The sequence below is a fragment of the Chaetodon trifascialis genome, chromosome 16, assembly GCF_039877785.1.
Source record: "Chaetodon trifascialis isolate fChaTrf1 chromosome 16, fChaTrf1.hap1, whole genome shotgun sequence".
NCBI classification, from domain to species: Eukaryota; Metazoa; Chordata; class Actinopteri; order Chaetodontiformes; family Chaetodontidae; genus Chaetodon; species Chaetodon trifascialis.
This window is the reverse complement of record NC_092071.1, coordinates 14283253-14308692: the sequence shown is the minus strand read 5'-3', so window position 1 is coordinate 14308692 and position 25440 is coordinate 14283253. Positions and strand designations below refer to the sequence as shown.

The 25440-nt window shown below is 43.0% G+C and overlaps 4 protein-coding genes across 7 annotated transcripts in view; 1 reads left to right on the top strand and 3 right to left on the bottom strand.

The window, feature by feature from the left end:
* Positions 1-25440, top strand: part of LOC139344607 (zinc finger X-chromosomal protein) — a 145241-nt gene that overhangs the window by 13939 nt on the left and 105862 nt on the right. The window lies entirely within an intron of this gene.
* On the bottom strand, positions 4024-8086 carry zdhhc23a (zinc finger DHHC-type palmitoyltransferase 23a). Of its 2 annotated transcripts, none has more exons than XM_070983263.1 (5): positions 8019-8086; positions 7743-7890; positions 6210-6845; positions 5175-5342; positions 4024-4718 (listed from the first exon to the last, which is right to left on the bottom strand). In XM_070983263.1, the coding sequence occupies exons 2-5, from the start codon at positions 7859-7861 to the stop codon at positions 4445-4447; spliced, it is 1197 nt and encodes a 398-aa protein (XP_070839364.1). In that variant the 5' UTR covers positions 7862-7890; positions 8019-8086; the 3' UTR covers positions 4024-4444. The 2 variants fall into 2 exon arrangements, with proteins under 2 accessions (XP_070839364.1, XP_070839365.1); XM_070983264.1 differs by having other exon boundaries at positions 8023-8086.
* Positions 12889-17918, bottom strand: LOC139344675 (V-type proton ATPase catalytic subunit A). Of its 2 annotated transcripts, none has more exons than XM_070983003.1 (15): positions 17807-17918; positions 17132-17241; positions 16829-16957; positions 16471-16685; positions 16247-16384; positions 16020-16171; positions 15580-15742; positions 15358-15466; positions 15134-15256; positions 14931-15045; positions 14760-14823; positions 14458-14661; positions 14221-14315; positions 13730-13901; positions 12889-13635 (listed from the first exon to the last, which is right to left on the bottom strand). In XM_070983003.1, the coding sequence occupies exons 2-15, from the start codon at positions 17211-17213 to the stop codon at positions 13543-13545; spliced, it is 1854 nt and encodes a 617-aa protein (XP_070839104.1). In that variant the 5' UTR covers positions 17214-17241; positions 17807-17918; the 3' UTR covers positions 12889-13542. The 2 variants fall into 2 exon arrangements, with proteins under 2 accessions (XP_070839104.1, XP_070839105.1); XM_070983004.1 differs by lacking the exon at positions 17807-17918 and adding an exon at positions 17476-17602.
* LOC139344724 (actin-binding protein WASF3-like) lies at positions 19168-24559 on the bottom strand. Of its 2 annotated transcripts, none has more exons than XM_070983074.1 (9): positions 24371-24559; positions 22809-22973; positions 21522-21656; positions 21264-21417; positions 21064-21181; positions 20790-20974; positions 20050-20271; positions 19650-19954; positions 19168-19536 (listed from the first exon to the last, which is right to left on the bottom strand). In XM_070983074.1, exons 2-9 carry the CDS (start codon positions 22939-22941, stop codon positions 19379-19381), a joined length of 1410 nt encoding a protein of 469 aa, XP_070839175.1. In that variant the 5' UTR covers positions 22942-22973; positions 24371-24559; the 3' UTR covers positions 19168-19378. The 2 variants fall into 2 exon arrangements, with proteins under 2 accessions (XP_070839175.1, XP_070839176.1); XM_070983075.1 differs by having other exon boundaries at positions 22809-22970.

The window sequence follows — 25440 nt, the reverse complement described above, 5'->3', positions numbered from 1 at the left end:
GACAAACATACAGTTCCACAGCTACAAGGGAAGCTTTCATCCCTGCCAGGGCAGAACGCAGTCAACCGTGTGACAGGTGAATGCATGGCAGTGGACAGCAGGCGCAGGGAAAAACGTGCCAAGAAACAAAACCTGAAATGATAACAAATGGGTGGGGATTAAATCCTGTCTGTCACACAGCTAGAGTTGGAAAGCACAGGATTTGATAATGCAATTTCATGTTGCAGCCTCCTATTCGTGAGTATGAGCTGTAAAAACACAGGAACCAAGAGTGGTCAACAAAGCCGTGGCCGCCCTCCAGTGCTTTCCGTGGCAGAGAGCACAGAATAAAATTCATCCGTCAGCAGTTGCTGTAGGAAAACAGAGACAACAAATGCCCTTGCAGATTGGACTGCCCGTGCGTGCATCAACATTCGGTGAATTGAAACGCTTGTTGACCTGCTGTTTCCAAGGTCAACAACCTGTGATCACATCACAGGACCCTCATCAGCAGATGCAGTATGATTAACTCGCTGTCTGTCGTCTAGAAGAAAGGAAGTGAAAATGGAGCATGATTTAACTTCCACCGCTGATAAAGATCATTTGACTGAACAGACACTGAAGTGAGATTGCTTCATCAACTGCTGTTTCCAAGGTCGAGGATATTCTTTTAAAACAACGATTAACAAACAAACCTCCTCAGCAGGGCAAACCTGACTGAAAGCACCAGAACAGCTACTGCAGATTCACCTGCCACTGCTCTCACTGTTTGACACTGCAGAAACCTCCAAACGACGAAGACATAATCACAAGAAAGTAAGCCTTCCCCCACATATCAAAGACCTGAACACTTCACGGGCCCCATTTCCTCAGACTTTGAACATTTTAAAGATGAGACATTTATCAGACGATCTCCTTGAGCAACAACTCTGTTCTCAAAACAGAGAGGGCTGTTTAAAAGTTGCCCCCATATCACAAATCTAGATCTTTTGTTTCAAGGTTGTTACTTTGTCAGTGTAGAGGTTGTGTGTGTAGCATGTGGCAGTATTACAGTACCACTACACTAGTGTACAATTTTCAGGTACTTGTACTGATGTTGAGTAATTCCGTGTTACCGCTTCATTTAGACAAATTTTATACTTTGTACTCTCTTTGTACTCATTTAGCTTAAAGCTTTAATTACTTTGCACATTCAGATTATTGGTACAATACAAAATACTATGATGTCTTCATATAGCCTCAACTTCCCGCAGCAGTACATACAGAAGTTCAATTTCAATAATTCAGTAAGTTGTCTGTTGCACTGCAGGCAGATACATGCACAGTGCAAAGATGCCTCCAAGCAACATACCTTTCCAGTTTAAACAGGCCGTGCCTGTAGCTGCATGGAAAAGCATTTCATTGCTGTACAGTTAGGTAAGAGTGCAACTGCAGAAATCCACTTGGTGCACGTTTACCAGCAATTTATAGACTGTCACAAGTAGTGCAGAGATGCTCCAGTTCTTGAATCGTTGTTTACATTTACGCGATAGATTCATTTATCAAAGCATCACGCAGATGTGTAAGAGGTTAAGGATCTGCGTTGTGATCGTAAAGCTCACGTGCGGTGAAACGAGTTCATGCTTGAGACCGTTCACACGTGATTCCAAGATCGCGCCACCACTGCCGGTCTTGCAGTCACACCATATAAAAGGATTACATTACATACAACGGTTTGTTAGTAAGTGAAACCAGGCAGTGACAAGCTGTGTTTGTAGCACCTTCTTGGTGAACTTAATCGGTTGAACTAGAGATAATGTCAGATTTATTTTCAGTGTAACTGCCCGTGATGGTTGCTTGTTGACATTTTCCCCAGGGTTTGTAGCAGCTCTGATCGTTTTTTTCACCCAGCTTCACCAAACACTTTCTCCCATTTGCCTGCTCTCAGTTACCGTCTGAATGATATCATCTGAATGCAGCATTAATCTCCCAAAGTGTGACTTTGGCACAGCACCCAGAGAACTGAAGGAGAGGACACAATGAACTGCTTGACTTCGTCTGACGTCTAAAGTTTGATGAATAACTGAAACCTCCCATTGAACTGCTCCGACTCTTAATGAGATTATAAATCACCACAGAGAAAATATGACTGATACTTTGTTCACAGCCTCTGTGCTGTCTGTGCCAAGGAGCTCCAAGGCGCACACACACACACACACACACACACACACACACACACACACACACACACACACACACACACACACACACACACACACACACACACACACACACACACACACACACACGTGTTAGGTGTTCATCACTTGGGGGGACATTACAATTACCCTAACCCTAACCCCCTAACCCTTACCCTAGTCTTCACCCTAAAATTTAGTCCCCACAATGTGACTGTGTAAAGAGATTTATGTCCCTCAACATGAGTAATGTATGGTCACACAAACACACATATTGTAAATGCACACACTATATACTGTGCATTCACTGAAGGCAAGAGAAAAAAAAAAACCTAATGAAATGATTGGAATAAAATAACAGAGGTAAAAAAGTTTATGGGAAGGTTGGAAACAATGTATGAACTGACGCAATGAGTAAAGTTTTTTTTTAATTCTCAGTCATAGATCTTCATCAGGAGCAAAATATTATTAATAATAATATATGTTCATTACACACTAAAACATTGAAGTGACAGATCGTGTGAACAACAGATACATGCAGTCATTTTTCAAACTGCGAACAGTTTGGCCTCAGGGTGGCGCTAGAGGAAAGTTTGTGCAAGTTACCAAAATGAAAAGAGTTTGACTTCTGATTTGGGTCTAATCTGATTCAGATTAGATTATCTGAAGCAGTAGGAATGTGTCAAATTTCAAAGTGATTTGTCTGGATAAGATAGTAAAAACATGACTATTCAGCAGCAAATGAAAAGTAAATCTGTCCGAAGGTGTCAAGACACCTTGTCATTTACAAATGCGTTGGCCAAGAGATTATAAATGTTAAATTAGAAATGATCATGTGAAAAAATATATGGAGAAGCTTATTTTTAACTGCTGCAACATCTGATTATTGTGTGTTCAGGCCTGGTTGAGGCTGTCAGTGTACAGATAACAGGTGGCTGTAATGCACAGATTGGCCTGAGGGTGGCACTAGAGGACAGACCATTCATACCAGCTGAGCCACTGACAGGGAGATGAGCTGGACAGAGAGCCAAATAAACCAGTTCAGTTCCATCAGCTGATGCACCGAGTGATTTAAAGGGAGGAAATGTATTGATTTAAACAGCTTCATCGATGGCTCCACTCAAGATGTGCATTATGAGAATTGATAATAGGGAATAATGGGAAGTGTATGGAGTGAGACATTACAGGAGAGTACATGCACTGTTTACTGTTTATGCTGCATAAGGGTGAATAGATTTACTTATACACATTAAATTGTTATACATTGCAGTGGTGGACAGAGCTGTGGCCTTCAGCGTCATATAAATAAATAATATCAGTAATTGAGTCTTTTCAGAAATACTCCCTGCATGTTTTACAATGTGAAGGTCTGGGCAGTGTAAAAGGAGCACTGCTGGCATTACAAGACAGCAATGGACACAAACCATTAGATTAAAAAATCAATAACGGAGCACTGCAGACAAGAATATGAAGTAAATACAGGAAAAACAAGATTGCATCAGTCATAACAGTAAAGATGACTGAAGCTGCTGCCGGAAGTTCTGACTGTACACCCACCATTGACTCACAGGGGTCACAGGCAGATGTCTGAGCCAGTTTTTATGCCTGCTTTGTTATATCTAATGCTGACTGAACACTTTAAAATGAGGTTTTATAGAAGTGCTAGAATGGGATATATAATCTCCCCTGCATGTCCCTGGAATTTCTCCCAGTTTGACGACCTCAGCTGGCTCCATCCTCCCATTCATGAACAGAAAAGTGTTCCTGAAAGAGCCTTCTGGTTTTGTTTTCTGTGTAATGACCATTAGCAGAGCTTACAGAGTGGCTGCGCGTCCTTTACATGAACACCACAGAGTCACCCCTTGTTAGTTCAGCTTTTATTTCATTTTAAATGGACATGCAGTCAAAAATATTTTGACTTCAGTCACACAGCTAAAATAATGTTCACTTTCTGCAGGTGGAGAAAATGTGCACAGTAACATGGCAGTGCTTGCAGCCTAACACCTTGTAGGTTATTTCTTTGAACAGATAAATGTGCAACAAAATTCAACCCCAAAACAATCAGTGTGTTTATTAAGCAGTCAACATAGACCCTTGATACTCCCCTGCAATTTAGAGCTTTTAATGTATTATGTTGAGAGGCTGAGATGCAATAAGCACTGGAAGACTGACTGACTGACTGGAAGTCATCGGCTGATCTGTCCTAAGAAATACATGAGATGGAGTTCATCACACATGCTGTATTAACAGTCTGTTATCCTGATGTTACTGCAGACTCTAAAGTGAAACTAGACCAAGTCAGTGAGACTGGAGCGCGGAGAAACCGAGGCATCTGCCATGGTGAGGAACTCAACCCAGTTCTGACAGAAGCCACGTGAATGCTCTCCCGTGTCGACGACGAGTCCCCACAGGCGGCTCCGGCCCGTTTTGTTCCTCAGAGCCAGCTGAGACTCCCGCTCTGTCACATTGAAGCTGATGTTCAGGACCTGTACCACCAACAGGTAAAGCAATCCAGCTGTGACAATGCAGCTGTACCATGCACAGGTGAAGCAAAGTGCTGTGCTGTGAACAGACGAGAGCAGCATTTTAATGGCTTTTAATGGCTCATTGCTAGACACAAACATTGTTAAGAGATTACACCAGGCTTTTCAGTTCCACCCGGCAACTTATAATTTTATCACTTTATCTGTGTTTGGAATACATCAACCATGTAAACCTTTGACCATGGATTAAGTTGATCAAATAACCAGTGTTTATTTATAGGAAATATGACCCAGTGCAAGGCAAAAAAGAGGGACATTTGCAAGTCTTAAAATTTGTGTGCAAGCGTGTGTTGAGCAGAAAAATACCATAACATAAGAGCAACCAGATTAGAAATTCCAAATAAAATCATCATTAAATTGTTTCACGGAAGCACTGAAAAAATATGACTATATGTTGACTTCTCACAGCTCTTACATTTAGTTTGATAGTCACCTGCAGCCCGTGGTGGAGACGAAGTATAACAGAGTGCCGTACCTTGACTGGCTGTAGACGGCGGGGCAGTAGAGGAGAGCCGTCATTAGATACTGTCGAGAACAGAGACTGCTAAGCACCAGACTGATCCCATACAGAGAGGTCAGCACGAACACAGAGAGGGTCAGCAGGAAACTGCGATGGTTCGCCTGTCCGACACAGCTGTTTATCCTGCAGCCGCTCAACACATGCAGACATAACACAGACACGCAATACAGCGCGGCAGTCAGACCAGATCAAAGCAGCATCACACCGTCTCCTCCTATTGCAATAGCAAGATTTAAAGGCAGTTGTATAATTCCTGCTTATTACTTATAATCACATGTCCATCTGCTCATGATGATATTGTGTCTCCTTCTAACAGTTTTAGTGCAGACTCGAGGTTGCAGACTGTGTTTGGATGCTGCTACCCCTGCTTACATTTGAGGTAGTTTTGCAAAGAGCTGTTTTCATTTTCTTTTTCACCTTTGGAAGAAAATAGTTCCCAAATTGTTAAAACTGTTCGCAGTAAGATCTGTGGATTATCCTCACTATCTGGAACAATGCTCTGGGCACCACATGCTAAATTCACTTAATCTAGATTGAGTCCAGGTGTTGCAGCAAGTACAACTATATGACTGTGTAAGCGGGGCAATAACTTATGATCTGTTGAAAGTACACATTAATGGCTGATACATGTCAAATATGACAAGAAATTTGATTTTTATTAACCAATATTAATGTTTCTGCCTGTTTGTCGATGTCAAGCTCAGACAAATTTAAGTTATTAAGGACCATCGACAGGTTTAGACCCGGTGTTGGACGGCCTAATGATGAATCTAAACCTTTGCTAGTGTCTCTACTGTGGAAGAAAACAGGAGGTAGATGGATATATGATTGTTGGTGTGTGCTATCTAATCCATCATGAGTCTATATTCATTTTCATGATCTGTTGTGAATGCACAACACAGAAAAAGGCCAAGAAGCCAGGCTAGTTGTTTCCCTCTGTTTCCTTGTGTGTGGATCAGGCCACACAAGGAATATATGAATCCAACCCACCAGATGCAGTGGTGGTCCAGACGCTGGACGCAGGATCCACAGGTTCGACAGTGTCCGGCCCGCGGGGGTCGTGTTATTTTGCACACGGGACACCTGCTCCATTTTACTGTCGGAGCCTCTTTTGTTGTTTGCAACTTGGCTGCAGTCCCTGAGGAGGAGGCTGCTGACTGAATCGGTGCATTAAGGTGTGTGGAGTCCTTGTTGGCTTCCTGACTGGGACTGTAGGCTTCATGGGGGGAGGTGGTCACAAATCCTGGGCCTCTCTTGGTGTGAATAAGAAAGATGATGGTGAGAATCATGCCAGTGGTCACAGTGCACACCTGCAGCTGGCTGACGTCCCCACGTGGTAAAATCTCTGTGATGAACAGGTAATACATGTAGAACAGGGAATAGAGCGAAAGAGTGAGGAAGAAGAGGGTGCGTCTCTTCTTTCGGTGCGTGGCGTAGTAGTACCACAGCACCAGGCCGGGCAGAGCGGTCAGGATGATGATTCCCAGCAGGTAGTGCAGCGCAGCGACCCGGAGCAGGAGAGGCAGCAGCACCAGGGCCGGGATCATGGAGATTTCCAGGTTGTCAATCATGGCCCCAAACACAGCAGACTGACATCCACTTTTAGGTGGTCTGTCTTTCAGCCACCTGCAGAGAACAGTGGTCATCAAGTCATCCTTCCACACAGCTCTTTTCATGAGTGGAAAGTCATTTGTTTGTCATGTGCTTGTGCTGCATACATTTCTCAACACACTCTAAAATCAGTGATGCTGCTTTAACATAAGTACAGTTTTAATCAAGTGCTCTGCTTTATAATATTCAGGATACAGTGTAACAGCATAATAAGGAAGTTTTAGGAAAGTTCTCCTTATAAAGAGGGCTAGAACAACCCTTTAAGGGGAAACTTTTCTGTGCGGCTCCTCCTTTCTCTGTGTGCTTTATGTATATATTACCTCATAATTAGTACTTCTTTTTCAGTAACTTGATAAGGCATACATTTATTAAGGAATAGGCAACATGTAAGTGCAACAAAAACTGAAATAATAAAGACCTGAAAACAAGATTTGACCTTCTGCAAGGACCTCAAGGTTGTAGTTTTGCTAATAATTGCTTTTTTTTTCTGAAAGTTTAAGACAAGAGGAGTTATACCACTTTATAGCTGAAATCCCAGGCAGTTACTGCTCCCAGCTGAGAGGCCAGGCTAGTTGTTTCCCTCTGTTTTCAGTCTTTATGCTATGCTAGCTAGCCAGCTGCTGGCTGTAGCCTCATATTTCACAGACAGACGTGAGAGTGGTGTCAGTAACTTTCCAGCAGACGGTGAATAAGCATTCCCTTCTGGTCATTACAGTTTATGTTGTGCTTTTGTGTTGCCTACAATATTACCAAATAGGTTTGCGATTGACAGTGTTTTCAGCCTTTAAAAGAGATACTGAAATTAGGTAGCCTATTTTTTAACAAAGGTGCTACTTCTATGTGAATAACATTTCCAGTACAGTAGTTCAGTATGACACTGAGTGTTGACCCTCCTCCTCAAGCCCTTCATACCTGTTAAAGGCCTCATCCAGATCTTCACAGTCACAGCAACATCCGTACTGGTAGATATCACACTCACAGCAACACATGGGATCATCAGGCTCTGGAGGCTTTAACTTCTCCCATTTCATAATGACTCACTGAAGCTGTCGTTCACAAGCTGTCGTTTCAACACAAAAGGCCATCATTTCAAAACGCTGCACTCAACCATGAACAGTTACAGCACATTGGTGTTGGGAAAATCTTAAATATGTGTCCTACTTACCACGTGACATAAAAAGGGATTACCTACTACAACCAACAACAGTCCTTTAAAGTCATTTCCATGTCTTCTTACATGACGCCGCCAGGCAATACCCTGAATATAGCATCTAAATATGCACTCCCTGTGTGCAAGCACACACACAAACACACACAAAATATGTTTCCTTAAATACTCTACTTATGTACAAATGTGAGATACTTCCACTTAACTTAAGCCTTTTCGTGCCATTTTCTACTTCTTCTCTGCTACATTTCACAGGGAGGTATTGCACTTTTTATACTATAGTTTCTAGTTATCAAGATTTTACACAGAAAACATATGAAGAGCTTATGTAATGTGATGCTTAGTTTTAAAGTACCAAACAGTATATACAAGTACAGCTGAAACATCCATCCATCCATCCATTTTCTATGCCGCTTATCCCTTTCGGGGTCGTGGGGGGCCGGAGCCTATCTCGGCTGTCAACGGGCAAGAGGCGGGGTACACCCTGGACCGGTCACCAGCCGATCGCACATAAACACACCATTCACACTCACACTCACACTCACACTCACACTCACACTCACACTCACACTCACACCTAGGGGCAACCAATCAACCTAATGAGCATGTTTTTGGTCTGTGGGAGGAAGCTCAGAGAGAACCCATACATGCACAGGAAGAACATGCAAACTTCACACAGAAAGGCCCGACCCGGGAATCGAACCTGCGACCTTCTTGCTGTGAGGCACGTGCACTACCTGCTGCGCCACCGTGCAGCCACAGCTGAAACACTATTAATCAATTATCCAAGAAAGTTAATTGGAAACCACTTTGGCAAATATTTCAGTAATTATTCATGCAAAATAATAATAATTTTGAGGGTTGGAGTGTTGGTTGGACAAAACACACATTGTGAAGATGTCACTTGATTGACAGAGGTTCATTAACAATGAAAATAATTATTAGCTGCAGTCCTACACAGAATAGTTAATAATCAGCTCCATCTCAACAAACTACATCAGTAAACTCCTGCTTTTGCATTAATGCATGAGTCATAATAATCTAATGATATATGATGGTATGGCAGTCACAGGGGACCTTTTCCTGATTATACTTATGTACATGCATTGTTTTAATTGTTAAAGTTGTTTTTAGTTGTTTGAGAAGTGAAACGACAAGCATGAAATCCAGAACCTGCTGTAAATCTAAGTCCAGATCTGCGTTTGTAAGAGGGCACACAGGAACAATGAGGATGATTACGGGAGATCTGAGTCACACGGCAGAAACACACAAGTATGATTGCAGCGGTGAGTCTGAGATAAACAAGACACGCAAACAGTCGACAGCGATAAAGCTGCTTCTACTTCGCTGCTGATGTAAAAACCTCTTTAATCCTCTAAAAACCAAGCACTTCACATGAGATTTACAAAGCCACAGAATAACAGTGCAGTGTTAGACAGGTCACAGCAACTTATACTGGACTGCAACTCACTACAAGATCTGTTTGTTAGGAAAGTTAATCATTTCCAAAATCAGAGGATTGTCAGTCCCCAAGAGCTCCTCATGTAATTTGTTGAAACAAGGCCACTGTGTCCACGGGGACAAACTATCTGGGCCAGCAAGCCCAAGTCCTCCACACTCAGAGATGTACTTGAGTTATTGTCAGCGTGAGTTATTACTTTAGTCTGATTTAAAACTTGGGTTACAGGCTCAAAAGAAATAAGATAGAATATAGATTTCAGTCTTATACTTGCCTCCTAATTTAACGGTTTTAATATTAGACTGCATTATCCAGTAATGGTCAACTTACCTTTTTGTCACCAAAGCAAAAATACAAAGCCATCAACACCCGTGGTCTGAAATGCCAGATGGACCCCGTCCAGGTAAAAGTTACGCGATCTTCAGTGACTGATGAAGAGGAAAATGATTAAGAAGATGACCCCTTGTCACCAAGCTTCTTCTGTGGATGACTGAGGGGGGGATAAAAATGAAAACAGCAGCCTACTTTCTCATCAGTCATTTGTGTTGAAAAAGGAAATTGGCATGTTTCTGCTCGGGCGGTGCTGCGGAGACACCGTATCAGTGCAGCGAGATGGTTTTCAGTTCTTGGATTCCCACGGTGGAAGTGTCCCAACAGAAGGCAACTGGGAATTCCTCCTGACAAGTGGTTTGATATTGTGTTGCATCTGCCAGCTCACTTTTCCCAAGACTATCTTCCTCACATGTCATTAAATAGTTCACAAGTCGTTCTCTTGCATAGCCTACTTCTGCCTCACGGCTTCTGTCAGTGACCATTTCGAGTTTTAATACTGGCATGCTTGGTAAATAGAGGCGCTACCTCGAGCGGGCGAGGGAGCCAAGCCTTTCATGCCTCCATCCACAGCTGACAGGCCGTGTTGAGGTGTTCACCAGCAGCCCCGACAATCCACTGTGAGCTGGACAGAGCGAGTGCTGTATGAGAAGCATGACAGGCACTCATAGATGAGAGAGTGAGCGATGATCCACGGGGCAGCCCCACCCTCTGGGATCATATTTCCTCCCACAAGCAACCTGGAAAACTCTGGAAGAGTGTGTGTGTGTGTGTGTGTGTGTGTGTGTGTGTGTGTGTGTGTGTGTGTTGCTCTTAATATGAGCCACTTACACTCTACATATGATGTATGGGACAACACTGGATAGAAACTGTGACACTGTGACCCCCGCAGGGGCGTTTTCTTTTCTCTTGCACCCTTGCAGAGGGTTAGAGCACAGGGGTCAAATACAAATCAGCTGCTCCTGCACATGTTTGGAATTTGCATTCAGATTCAGCTGCTCACAAACAGCAGAGAGCTTGCTTTCCAACATGAGAGCCAGTTTTAAACCTGCTGCTGCACTATGTCAGATAGGTGATGGTGGGGAATCCAAGAAGTACGGACACAAAATGGAAGAAACGTGCCAGTTACTGTGTGACTTTAGTGGTAAAAATGCAGCTTTTTAAACATTATCCATCAGATGTGACCTTTCGGAGAACTGGGAAAACACACTGGTGCCTGGAGGATGAGCAGGTAGCAAATACCCTGAAGCTCGTGAAGTAGTTAGAGACATGCAGCGATTCCAGATGTTATCTGTTTGCTGACATTAGAGACAAGATACTTGTTACTATTTTGTTGTCTGAGGTGGACAAACGGCTGGAGAGCTTTAGCAAACGGCCTCACAAATGATATCCATAGATGTGATGGAATCTGCCATTTTCACATCTTTACACACACACACACACACACACACACGCTGCCCACCAGTCATTACAAGCTGAAGAAGGAGAGAATGAGAGGCAGGAGCATTAAAAGCTGTAGGCTGGTATATTCTCAGACTGCTGAACCCTCTTAAGGTCTGCGCCGGTGTGAGTGTGGATGGACTGAATCAATGCAGAGAAAAAGATGCTGCTCTTGCTCCTGTGGGTTATGCTTCCATTAGTCTTGATGGAGCCCGGAACCCGAGATATCGGCTCTAATCTGTTTTAGAGGAATTAATGCTGTGAGTCGCAGGGCTGAACCGGCAGGACATGCTGAAGACCACGCATCAGCAAACTAGAACCGATGCTGTTATTTGCAACGAACAAAGCACGATGAGTGAACACAGTCGGGATCTGATATTAGGTTAATTCCTCACCTGCCGCTGAAGCAGGTCCCTGAACACTTCTGCCAATTCTGAAATCTATGTGCAACACTTTTAAACACAGTCACTGACTGTCCTGTCCTGACTATTCTGAAGAATGTCTTTTTAAAACACACAACATTTATTCTGTACTGGCAGGTGCTAGTTTCATTTCCTGATGTAGTTAATAGGGGAAACTCAATCACACTGGCTGTCCTCTCCTCTTCCCTGTAAGCTTCATATTCCTCCACATCCCTTTAAATCCACTTTATTCTCTCAATTAGCTTCTTACTATTAGTAATTAAGTCTTATATGAAGGCCCAGCTTTCTGCACAAAGTTCAAACAGCTTGGGTAGCTTCATACGATGCATTTGAATATTTTTTTGTTTTGTCTGTTTGATTTCAAGTGGGCGGTTCTCATTGGAAAAAGGTGACTTCTGTGCACCAATCAAAACTCATTAGTCAAACTATGACAGCTGAGGGCTTGTTTGCATGTTTCCACTGTCAATCAAATCTGACTCAACCACATCCACACAGTCCTGATGAAGCAGATGAGCTGAGGTTTTGAGTGTTTAATTGTTAATAAGTAATAAAATTGTTTTATTCAACTGATTGTTGCACATTTATTAAAGAATATTAAATGTTCATCAGTCAGGAGCTTTGTGTATAGTTGCAAGTTTGAGGTTAGGCACAGCTTGTTAAATGTGAAAAAAATGTTATGCTCAGATAGCAGTTTTCTAAAACAATCATTATATAACGATTAATGATTATATTATTATATTAAATTAATCTAATAAATGATGGGCCAGATTTAACCATAAATTGTATACATGAGGGGAGTCTTGAGGGCTGGATCTGATTATTGGGATGCTATTTTAATCATTTCAAAAACAAATATGTCAAGCTGAATTTTAGGAAAATAAGTATAAAATGAGAAACATGATGTTTAGAATATTTATATTTGATGCGACAGCGCAGGCGAAAGAAAACCTGGGTGTTTCAGGCTCATTCAGTCTAACAACATATTACGGTGGCCCGCAGTGTTCAGTGTAGTATGCAAAATGATTTTCCTGAACTTCCTCAAAGCTACTAAAAATACATTTAGTTTTCAGTGCATCAGTCAGAGCCTTTTCCTCACAGTCGCCCTGCTGCATTCCGACAATGTGTGTGCGCCACCTAGAGGTGAGAGTGTCTCACTGACTATCTGTGCGTTCGTGGGTTGCAGCAGTCAGACGTCGATTCTCTTTACAGAGCAGGTTTTCAGACACTCACACAACGAACTTCAGTCACTTCTTTACATTTATTTCAGGACAGAGTTACGCACCACAAATATAATAGTCAGGCGTCTGTTACAACACATTAACAGACTCATTCATTCACATTTTTACACAATATCAAGTATATAGTCCACAACATCACCATCACGCTGAAGAGGTAAGAGGTGGGAGAATGCCTTTAACCCCCTGATATACAGCAACACAGTGCATCTGTCCCTTTACCCATCTGTAATAATAATGTATTGATCACTGTCACATCTGGGGGAAAGAAATGTTCCACACTCTGTTGCAGCAATTAGTTAAGTGCAAGTTCAGCACCTGACTGGGGCCCTCTGATTGTAACCACAACATGAAGGTATAATGATCTATAAGTGCTACGTAACGGGCTGAGTGAAGTCGTTGCTACATCAGCAGAGCAAACTGTATCTTCAGGTAATTCCAGTACTGTGTTCTTTGAAGTAGAGGAGTCGAAAATCAACAAAATGATATGGACACGTGTGTGGATCGCGGAATGTTTAAGGGGACGTAAACACAGAGGAATAAAGGAGTTCACGTGACTGAGGCAGACATTTACAGGCCATTTAATCTGCACTATGCTGCACTGCACTGCACTGCACTGGGGTTTGGATGCTTGGAGAGGAACTGAGAGGTAAGAAGCTCATTCCTCCAGGGTCCGGAAGGAGTTCTGCATGTCCTCCATCAGCTGGGCAAAGTCTGCTTTGATTTTAGCTTCCCCATCCTTAACAGGGTCCTAAAGAGATCAAATGCACACGAACAGGTATTACATCAAATACTGACTGATGAACATAAAACACTGCTCCCAAAGGTGAGGAACAATCACGCACCTTGAACTTCATGGAGCTGATTTTGTACAGGGTGTCTCCCATGTGCTCCCTGATCATGGCCCAGGTGATTTTATTGTCGCTCTGCGCTGTGGACTCCACCGCATGCCGGGCCATGTCATAAAATGCAATCATGTTTGAGAGGATGCCAACAGTTTTGTAGAAGGGGCAGAACCTGTGTGTGGGGACAGAAGGCCACGTGAAGCTCACATATTCTGCAATAGTGAAGTGAAGGGGAAATATCTACAGACATCTTTATGTTAAACTAATGGACGGCATCAGTTTTACTATTGTCTGCACAGAAATCGCTTGATGTCTTTCAATCATCATTTTCTAAGCTGTGTAGCTGCTGTACAGGAAGGACTTTGCTGGAGCTCATGGATACGTTTTCTGCAAATGTTGCTAACTCTGCTGTTCTTGTGTGAAAATTCCTCCTTAAAAAGGGACTTCAATATGAACGTTTTTTTGTGGTTGGTTAGATGTCGTGTCTTCACCTGTCGTAGGGTGTATAACCGTTCTGCTGCAGGAAGTCGTCCTTGATGAGCTTAGCAACTTCTAGAGTGATTTTATCAGTCTCAGCAAGAGAAGCCTGTGGACACAATGGTGGTTCAGTTGTTGATCAACCAGGTGAGCATGCAAACCAAGCACAACACAGATTCCAAAAAAGCTAACTTTTGATGCCCTATTTTGTCTCACATCATGTCACAGTAAGTAATCTGGACTGGCCTCACCTTCCCGACAAGCTGCACGATTTCAGCCAGGTCCTCCTCCTCCTGCAGAATCTCCTTGGCTTTTGTGCGCAGAGGAACAAACTCAGGGAAATGTTTGTCGTAGTATTCATCCAGAGCTCGTGTGTACTTGCTGTAGCTGATCAGCCAGTTCACAGAGGGGAAATGTTTTCTCTGAGCCAGCTTCTTGTCCAATCCCCAGAACACCTACAAAGAAGCAAACAAACACGCTCAGAGTGGCGTGCGAGACTGAATGAAGCCAAATGTTTGATCAAGGCGCTGAAGAGCCACAACCCATTACTTACCTGAACAATTCCCAATGTGGCCGAAGTGACAGGGTCTGAGAAATCTCCACCAGGGGGGGACACACTGAGAGGAATTCAGAGCATTTAAGGAAAAGTCAGACAAATAGCTGATAATGCATCTTGGTCTGCTTAGTAGATAAGCAGTAATAATAATTTATAATTTCAACTCACGCTCCGACAATGCTGACACTGCCTTCTCTCTCCGGATTTCCCAGGCACTTCACACGTCCGGCACGCTCATAGAAGGAGGCGAGCCTGGCGCCCAGGTAAGCAGGATAGCCACTGTCTGCAGATGACGACAAACACAGCTGTAACTGGTTCACAGCAAACTGTCTCACAGCATCTCTACAGATACACGTCCACCATGAACTCACCAGCAGGCATTTCAGCTAATCTTCCAGAGATTTCTCGGAGAGCTTCGGCCCATCGAGATGTCGAGTCGGCCATCATGCTCACATTGTAGCCCATATCTCTGAAGTATTCAGACAGTGTGATGCCTGCAGAGGTGATTGTGGTCAATTAAAATGCAGTTAAGTGCATTTCAAGTAGTATTTAAAATGAACAACGAGGCTGTTCTATATTACGAGGCTGTTGGTACCTGTATAAATTGAGGCCTCTCTGGCAGCCACAGGCATGTTGGATGTATTAGCAACCAGTGCCGTTCTCTTCATGATGCTCTCCACCTTGCCATCGACCTCCATGGTGAGCTGTTGGGCAGGAGCAGCGTTAACATTACACAGTGTCAATGTATTGAAGATATTTTGCCATAAAACATGAAATCATTCATTATCCTCAATGACGAATTGCATCTTCCACCGACCTCTGGGAAATCCCGCAGCACTTCAGACATTTCATTTCCACGCTCTCCACAGCCAACATAGATAATGACGTCGCTGTTGGAGTACTTGGACAAGGACTGCGAGATCACCGTCTTTCCACATCCAAAGGCACCTGGTATAGCAGTGGTACCACCCTGCACGCAACTACACAACACAAAGGTCATGTCGCTTCATTTACAGCTTACATGTTTTATCACATAGTTTAAAATAAGATGTGTGTACAGTCACCGGCTAAAGACTCACTTGATGAGTGTTGTTTAATGAGTAAAACCACAAATTAAAATAGAGGCTGAAGCCTTGACAATGTCAAAAAATACCAATCCAGATGAACCACGGAGAAGCACACCAGTGTGAGTGCTGCTTGCTTTTCTATATATATATATATATATATATAAAATTATCAGCTGAGATGTCCACTCACGGGAAAAGTGCATCCAGAACTCTCTGACCAGTCAGCAGCGGATGATTAGCAGGTAGCTTCTCTGTGACTGGGCGGATTTGTCGTACTGGCCACACCTGCACCATGGTGAACTTCTCCTTCACGCCTTCAAATTCCAGCTCCAGGACCACATCCTGAATGCAACAAGATCAGACAGTCAGTTTGACAGAAAATTCAGAGGAGTGTTCTGCTGCTGGAAAAACACTCACAGAAATGTCGTAGTTTCCAGGCGGAGCAACGTAGGTGACAGTGCCTCTGTTGCGAGGTGGAAGCATCAGCTTGTGCCTTATTAAGGAGTTTTCAAACACCATGCCATAGATATCGCCGCCCGTCACGTGACTGCCAACCTGGAGAGATCACCTGAAATTAGTCAGAGCAATTGCAGAGGAGAGACATCCAAGTCCACACCACGCATAAATGGTATTTTTCTTACCCGCAGACTCTGGCAGGGGTTAAATTCCCATTTGAGGTCTCTGTTAAGAGCACCAATGTTTACTCCTCTTGGGATATAGATACTTTGAGTGAGGTCGTTGATATCTTTCAGTGGGCGCTGGATACCATCAAAGATGGAGCCCATGATTCCCGGTCCCAGTTCTACAGAGAGGGGTTTCCCCGTCCGAAGGACAGGGTCACCGACGGACACGCCAGCTGTTGCATTAAGTTAAGGAAAACAAATCAAGCCACAAGCTTATGTCTTTGGTAACATGTGAATGTAGTTTAAAGTAAGCTTGTGACGTGGTTTGTCACATGTTTAACCACAGAGGAAGGTAACACGGCAGCAGAAAGGATACAAGTCTCCTCGTAGACCTGGATAGTGGCCATGTCTCCCTCTAAACGGATAATTTCTCCCACCAGCTCACTGTGACCTACACGAACCAGCTCATACATGGCTGCTCCTGCCATAGCAGTAGCTGTCACCACTGTGGATTGGATAGAAAAGAATAGGGAAACTGGTACAATGAACACATCTCAAGACACACAGCCTTGCCTACCCTTCTGTAGAGCTGTAAGAAACGACTTGCATTAAGTGGTTTCCACCTATCAGATACTAAACAATCATCTAGTCATTTAAAGAGAATGGCAATGAACCTGACCTGGTCCAGAAACCCCATGCACGTATCCAAACTGGCTCTCCCGGTCCTCATCCTGGATCTTAGGGAGTTTTGAGGTATCCATCTTGATTGTTTCTGTCCTGCAGAATTCCCTGAGGAGGAATGAAAATAAGACCCAGGTGCTGTCAAGCCATTTTAGTTGTATACACTCAGTAGATAAACCTTTAACACATTATGTAGAACCACATCTTAGCTTCTGATAAACAGGCTAAAGTCAGTTTATGGCTTTACACACCACTATGTAACGGATATTTAACTGTACGATCGCCACCACATTAAAAAGCGCCACTACAGTGCCGTCTGCGAAATGAATGACTAAGCCTTACAGTGTAAGGTCACCAGCTAATACTGGAAAATCGTCCCCTTTCAACCAGGGTTGAACATAAGGTCAAGTAAATTACTACTGTTCATCGCAGAGGGTATGTTAGCTAACTAGATGGTAGCGTACCGTCTGTTCTTACACACGTAACGTTGAGACCAAAGCTGATTTGTGCGTGTGCACGTAAGTCAGGTAACAAACAGTTAGCTAGCAAACACCAGCTATCTTTATGATAATCACAACCTCATTAAACTAACGATTATTCACACGATATTCGGCCCGGAAGGACATCTCAAAAATACATAAACCCAAAACCAAGTTTACTATAAGTATCTTACCTTGTCTTGATATGTTGTTCTCCAGGTTTGTCTCTAAGTAGCAGGCAGAGGAGGAGCTTCGCCGTGCTAATCACCTGCCAGGCACCAGACCGTCACGGGAAGAAAACATCTCCATTGTGGCTCTGACGGTTTCGTCCGCTGTGATTTGGTTGGTTATCTGCAGAGCCAACATGGCGACCGGCGCTCAACAGTTTCCTAGTCGACGATAATTTCCGCCGGTCTACAAAGTTCCTTCAGGAGAACTACTGACCCCTGCTGGATATAAAAGAAAAGTTCACCGCTAAGGATTCGAACAGTTTCACATACAAAATGCATATCTTGATGTTTTTAAAATAAATTAACCAAGGTACATTCATTTTATCACACACACACACACACACACACACACACACACACACACACACACACACACACACACACACACACACATATACATATATATACATATCCATATCTATCTATCTATCTATCTATCTATCTATCTATCTATCTATCTATCTATCTATCTATCTATCTATCTATCTATCTATATATATATATATATATATATATATATAAACTTTCGCACTGTGGCTTTTGCTTGCGTAATAATCATACCCTTTATTATCATATCAACATTTGATGTCTTCGTGTGAATAACTAACTCATAATTACATGTACATAAATACTGGGTAACATGAAGTGTAAAATAAAGTGTTTTATATATAATTTTGTCATTATGTTGTATCTCTTATAGGCAAATCAGCTATCACTATGATAATTAACTGAAAAATACACAAAACAGTGACAAGATAGTAACACTGTCAGAGGCTGACATCTCAGAAATGCTTTGCAACATTTTACTATTAGGCTTCACAAGACATATAGCTACTATAGGATTATAGTGCCCAGTTATCAAAACATCTTTAGTTAAAGGAGAAGATGGTAAAGGAAGAGACAATGACAACATGATTTAATGGCTGACACTGAAAAAATTTAATGATAATGTCAACATTTTCAAAGAAATATCACAATAAATAATTTAATGGCATGATAAAATAGTATTCATACTGTCTACATACCGTGGGACAAATTGAGGTAGCAATGACAAAATGTCTAATGGGAGGCGTACATTTAGTCCAAAATATTATCAGGAATGTGTAATTCAATAAAATGACAAAAATAAATCCTGAAATCCTTCAAAAATTGACTTTATAATGCTGAGAACATGTCTTCAGTGAAAATGCTCAGTACTGGGACTTCGGTTTTAAGGTCTACAGCACATTTCATCAGTGGAGTGATGATGCATTCAGGGTGCCAGTTTGTTATTAGGAGAGGACTTATGAGAACATACTGTTTAGATTGACAAAGTGAGATAGAAAACTAAACATTTATTCATGACAATCAATCAGGAAACTGTACACAGTAGGTCCGTAGTTTTCACCTGTTTCAGAAGAATGGTGCTGAGATTCCTCATGAGATATACATGTGGCAGCACATTTTAATCATACAAGCTAAGGTAAAGGTACTCTGGCAGCAGTGGGTTGGTATGTAGAGTCCACAGGGTGGAGCTGGGTGCTGCACCATGTTTGGTCAGTCTGACCAATCGTTTTCTTCCAGCTCAGAGTCATCTTCAGAGTCACTGTACTCCACGGCAATGCGTCGGGACAAGATGGTGGCCACGTCGTTCCCCACCGGCTCGCGCTTGTTCTGCTGCTCCTGCTGCTCCTGGACTTTCTTCAGCTGGATGCCTAATAAGAGCACACATACAGTATATCAAGATAATACCACTTGTCGCGCACAGGCTCACGTGCAGGACAGGATGCAGTTTCATACAATCATGTCCACCAATACCCCAACTCACCTATGCGGATGGCGGACAGCAGGTCGCTTCTCGCATCTCTCACAGGTTTCGCCTCAGCTCTGCCGCCTTCGCTGTGTCCTGCTAGGTATGAGGGTGCAGCTGGGGGAGGGAGAGGTGGAGGTGGGGGACCCGGGGGAGGAGGGACCATGCGTGGCGCTGGAGGAGGTACGGGTGGCAATGCGTAGCCTGGGCCAACATGCAAAACTCCATTATGTGGTGCTGGTGGTAGTGCACCCAATGGAAAACCAAAGGCTGTCTGGGCGGATGGGATGGGTGGGCCTGGGGCAGGAGGTGGGGGGCTGGAGCTGGTTGACAGTGAAAGAAAGAGGATTATGTCATGGTGGAAAGTGACATTATATCTCAGTCTTTCTCTGATTATGCAAACCACAAACAAACCTACTTGTAATCTGCAGGTGGACGTATTGAACCGTTCATACGGTCTGTAGTGTGAGGCTCTGCCGTGCCGTAGGTTACTCTCTTGTAGTTGACATCAATGCTGTGGTATTCATGCTCCACAGGTGGTGAGGGGTGTGCGTTCCCAAGCACGTAATCATGTGACTTGGCATAATTACAAGCAGCGTGGGCAGGCACTGGAGGGACGGGGTAGTCTGGGAGGTCAGGCCTGGATAAACAATGAAAGACGCAGAGCTTCTCATTCAGATGCTTTCACATGTCCAGATGGTGGATTTGTTATTAGAAAATAAAAACTGAAGCTTGAAACAACAGAGATATTGGAGTCACAAGGTCCTATTCATGAAAATAGGATCAACCCCCCTATGTCTAGTTTAGATCTTCTTCCTTCCAATCTGCCTTTAATTTTCACTAAAGAAATCTACATTTTGCTTTGATTGTCAAATTTCTGCATATAATTCAGTTATACAAGCTTTTAAAGGTGCGTTTTCAAGATTAATAAAGATTTCTGAGATATCGGCAGCTTAAAAGTGACAGGAAGCATAGGGACAAGGACAAAGAGGACATGTTATGTCATCAGACTCTCAGCACAATCCTTATTTTATTTTTGCAGTTTTCACAATATCATCCTAATATTTTTCACAGGCGATGCTCATGATTTTGTGGCGACCATACAACTGGGCGAAAACATTTCACGTGCAGCAACACCAACTGCATCTCTACTCTAACCTGCCGTCTGGGGAGAGCGAGCCCTCGGATGACGCCCCTCGGCGGAGAGTCTGCGGGTGGTGGTGATCTGGCCGAAGCTCTTTGTCGAATGCCATCATGTTCCACTCTTGCCGGCGGTTTCGAGCCTTCCTCACCTTCTTCACCTCGCGCTGAAGGGTGCTGCTCTCCACGCATCGTTTCTGTTCCTGGGAGAGGAAGGACGGAGGGACAGAGAAGGAGATGAGAAGCCACTTAATGGCATAAAAATAAAGCAGCAGGCAGAGTGCGCTCTCACCCTTTGCCTCCGCCGTTCTTTCCTCTTGTCCTCTGTGTCCTGAAGCATTTTCTCCTTCCACAGGTCAAAAAAGTACGACGGGTCAGAGTAGAATTTCATGGCGTCAGTACAATCCTCCCTGCGTACAAAAAACAACATCCAACGTGAGCTGAGACGCTTTAACCTGGTCAGATGTTGTAGTTTTTAAAGGCATGCAGTACCTGTAGGCAGTGAGCGTGCTGAGGGGAGGAGGCCGGTCGCTCCTGCTGTGCATCTCAGCCACCGAGTTCGGGGTGCTGGTCTTGGACAAAACCTGCTGATCCTGGACAGTGGAGCATTTGAATGCCTTCCTCATGTTTATGTCCTGCAGAGAGACTACGAAACAGTAACACAGAGGTTTGAAGTTGAATATAAAGCATGTGAGAATGAGTGAATAAGCTATGAAAGCGGCAGACAGATGACTTCTCCAGTGAACTCACCCTCCTCCACGCTGGAGTCCAGCTGGGTAACCTTGAAGGCCAAGCGGTCAATTCGGTCCTGGAGGGAGTTGGCGCGCCCATAAAAGGTGTTGGCCTCGTTAAAAAGCTCCCCAAAAACATTTTCTGCATGTTTACCTGCATCCAGAGCAAAGAACCAAGCAGAGAGGAAGGAAAAGGTCAAAATAAGAGCAGAACACTTATTTTTAGACATCAATTATCTTTTGTTTTCTGATAAAATAGATCAGAAATTGTACATGTATTTATAAGAATTATTATTATAAAGAAGCAACTGCACATTTTGCTGTTCAGCTTTACAGACCTAAATACAATACAGCGAGTTCTGTATTCAACTATCTTGTAAAATAGGGATTCTTATATTTGACAAGTACTGTTTGTACATGTCTGCAGCCGTTCTATTTGCCTGGATTACACACGAACATGAAGTGTTCGCTCCCTGCACATAACAGCACACATCAAACAGCTCAGATCCACTTTACGTGGCAGCTATCATTAGACTGCCTCTGTTTGTGTCTCCGCCCACTCACTCCCTGTCTTATCTGTCTGTGATTCAAAGCTTTACGGTAAGCTCTAAGCTCCTGTAACTTCACTAAATCCATGCACACGCACACATACACACACGCACACACACACACACACACACACACACACACACACACACACACACACACACACACACACACACACACACACACACACACACACACACACACTAATCAGAGTAGCCGTGGGCCAGATGTCCAGGAGTAAATTTGCTTCCTAAAATAGCCTTTTCCTCTCCATTTTCCCCTCTCTGTCTCACATATTTCAGTGCAGCAACTGCTATACCTGCAAACCAGAAACACACAGGTATACTAGTGTTCCTATAGAAATGACCACACATCATTAGCCATTTAAACTGCTCCGCTTCTACACATTTGCGGATTATTGTGATGGATGTGCATCAACTCAAACAGGTGATCATTGCTTTGCCTTGAATGTGATGTTCATGCTGTCAAAAGCCTAATTATCAACTAACGCTGGGATATATGGACACTTCTCATAATCAACAAGCAGGGATTAAGAACTCCCAGTCAACTCAACTGTCACCATCCATCATTCAATGACTTTTAGTGGACTTGTTTTCCACAAATTGTCCTTAGAATTCTTATTAGTGGCGACACTTTACAGCTATCGGGAAAACAGGTCATACAGCTTCCCCCCTGTATTGGTCTCAGGTTAATCAGAACATGTTATGACGTAGCAAAGCATGAGTAACCATGATCTTACTCAGACTACTGAGCTGGCGGATGATGGCCGACAGCGTGTTGTTGGTTACACATTCCAGCTCGTTGCCAATCCCATCAGGCACTGCACCTTGGCAGAGGTGCCGAGGCTCAATGTTTCTCTTGACCAAAGGCATGACCCCTTCTCACGTCTCGGCCACAGCACCTGCTGGGGGACAGAGGACAACTCTGACAGCTTAATGGACACTACAACTGACAGTCAGCACTCAACACAGGTCAAACTCTGACCTGCGCATTAAGCATAGAGTCCAGGCTAATGCATGTCACTGTATTGTTATGGGTTTTCTCACCAATAACAAGAACATTGGTTTCCATATTTCTGCACTGTCTGTAAGTTGATCTTTTCACAGGTGTCAGACAAAAATCATCACTAATAACACACATAGTATAGTAATTTTATTTAATCTAAGCTGAATTTAACATTTAAGTCAGCAATTGGTCGGCCTTTTGTCCTTTTTTTGTTTTGATTATATTAGTTTAAGAGGAGTGGTAAAAACTGTAATGACAGCATCAAAATCAAAGTGAAACCTTTTAGGATTTTATTATATTTGCTGTGTTGAATGTTGGGCCACTTGAATGTCACAATTTATCACCACCTGTCAAAGTGGTACACCTATTTTATGTTACTGGGTTCTAAAAGATTAAACATGCTCAGCAACAGCTGTTTCATTCAGGCAGCGTATTGTGATAGAAAAGGTGTGAACACAACAGATGTGGCAATTATTAAGTGAATTTGCAAGTCACTTTACACGCCTTTATTAGATGGACTTGAAACAAGGGATTGAGCGATTGCCAGTGATTACAGGCAGGGGTGAGTCAGCGCACTACTAACAATAAGAATAATTGACCACCCTAGCATGATTTTCATAGTCTGACTTCAGCAGGCAAACAAAACAGAAAGAACGCCTGAATGTTTGAACGTACATGGAGCTGCTTCACTGACACCGAGTAGGTTTGGAGCTACAGCACCCACATTAAGTTAACATTCTGGTGTTTCAACAAATATGAAGCATGATGTGAAGTCACAGGTCACTTCCTGGGTGTCTATGAAAGCAGTGCGAGTTCACATTCTTTGGCTCTTTCAAAGGTATACTGTCTCTTAACTGCAGCCCAGCCTTTGAGATGTAGCAATGACATACATTTATTAAAATAAATACATTTATTTAAAAATGCTTTTTGAGGGCTACACAAATCTAAGGCCTGCTTCAGCTTTTAACTATGTGAGGGTATTAACGAACACTTCGATAAATTAAAAATCCAATTTAGTTTTCCGTTTGGCACACGACTTTAGTTCGTCCCATATTTCCCACAATTCATTGCGTGAGCGTTAAAATCGCACTCTGCTAACTAACTTCTTGCTAGCTACTCGGCCTATCTCAAAAAGCGCTTGTCAGTCACACAGCTTCTTGTTGCTCTTGACACAAAGCTTGAACACCAGGCAGCAGGTAACTTATTCAACACACGTCCATAAAACACGGACTGTCAAAGAATGTGTTAACAGCACCGGAAGACGCTAAAAACACAGCAGAGTCTGAGGTTTCCTACCATAGAGTTGCCGTTGGGTTAGCTTGTTGTATGTGTTGTCAGGTCAACGCGATGGGACAGAGCAGTGAAACTTGAGGTACAGTGTCTCCAAAGTTAAGTCCAAGCTCTGTCGTCCAAGTTAAACGATGTCTTTGCTGGCCTGCTGCAGTCACGTGTTGGACAGTGACAGTAGTCATCTCTGCAGGGCCGAGTTCACTATGAAAGCAAATCTCTCGGGTCCAAATCACAGCTTGAGCCATGAAGGGATTTGGTCAGCAGATTTACTCTTGTCATCCAATCACAGCCGTCATGGCAGCAGTTTGACAGCCAGTGCTTTATTTCAGGAGGTATTAGTCCTGTTTTTATGGATTGTCAGTCATTATCTGCCTTCTATGAATTGGATATTAATATAGCAAATTCTAATTATTATTTTTTATTCACAACTCGTCAAATTATGGCTGGAAGTAATGCTGTCTTTATCGATTAATGTGTCGAGGGCATTTTCATAGTTTAAAATATAAATCAATATCAACATCAATATCAATATCAAAATCACTATAAAGTCTTAGAATGACTTGTTTTGTCTGACCAAGGGTCCAAAACTGTTAAAGAACAGAGAGAAAAAAAAAAAATCCTGGAAATGACAAACTTTTTGATTGATTCTCGGGCGATTGACTGATTGATTACTTACTAAATCTCTACAAAATGCTCTTTAACCTTGTTCAAACTTACATGATCTCAGTTCTGTCTGATTCTTGCTTCAAACCATCCACCCAGCATAAACAGCAGTACGTCAGTCCCAGCTGGTCTGTTAACATCTTAATGGGGATGACCTGGATTAATAGTGAAATGAGACACTCAGCATTTGATTTGAAAGCCACACGCACACGCACACGCACACACACACACACACACACACACACACACACACAGACACACACACACACACTGCTCTTTTCTCACAGATGGCATCATCTGGATTGCAGGAGGGACTAGTGTAACCTAGATATGGGGGCTTAAATCTTTTTAAGTAGTACACCATGATTCCATAACTCATAGTTGTTATGGGTGTTTTGCTTGTTCCACAGATA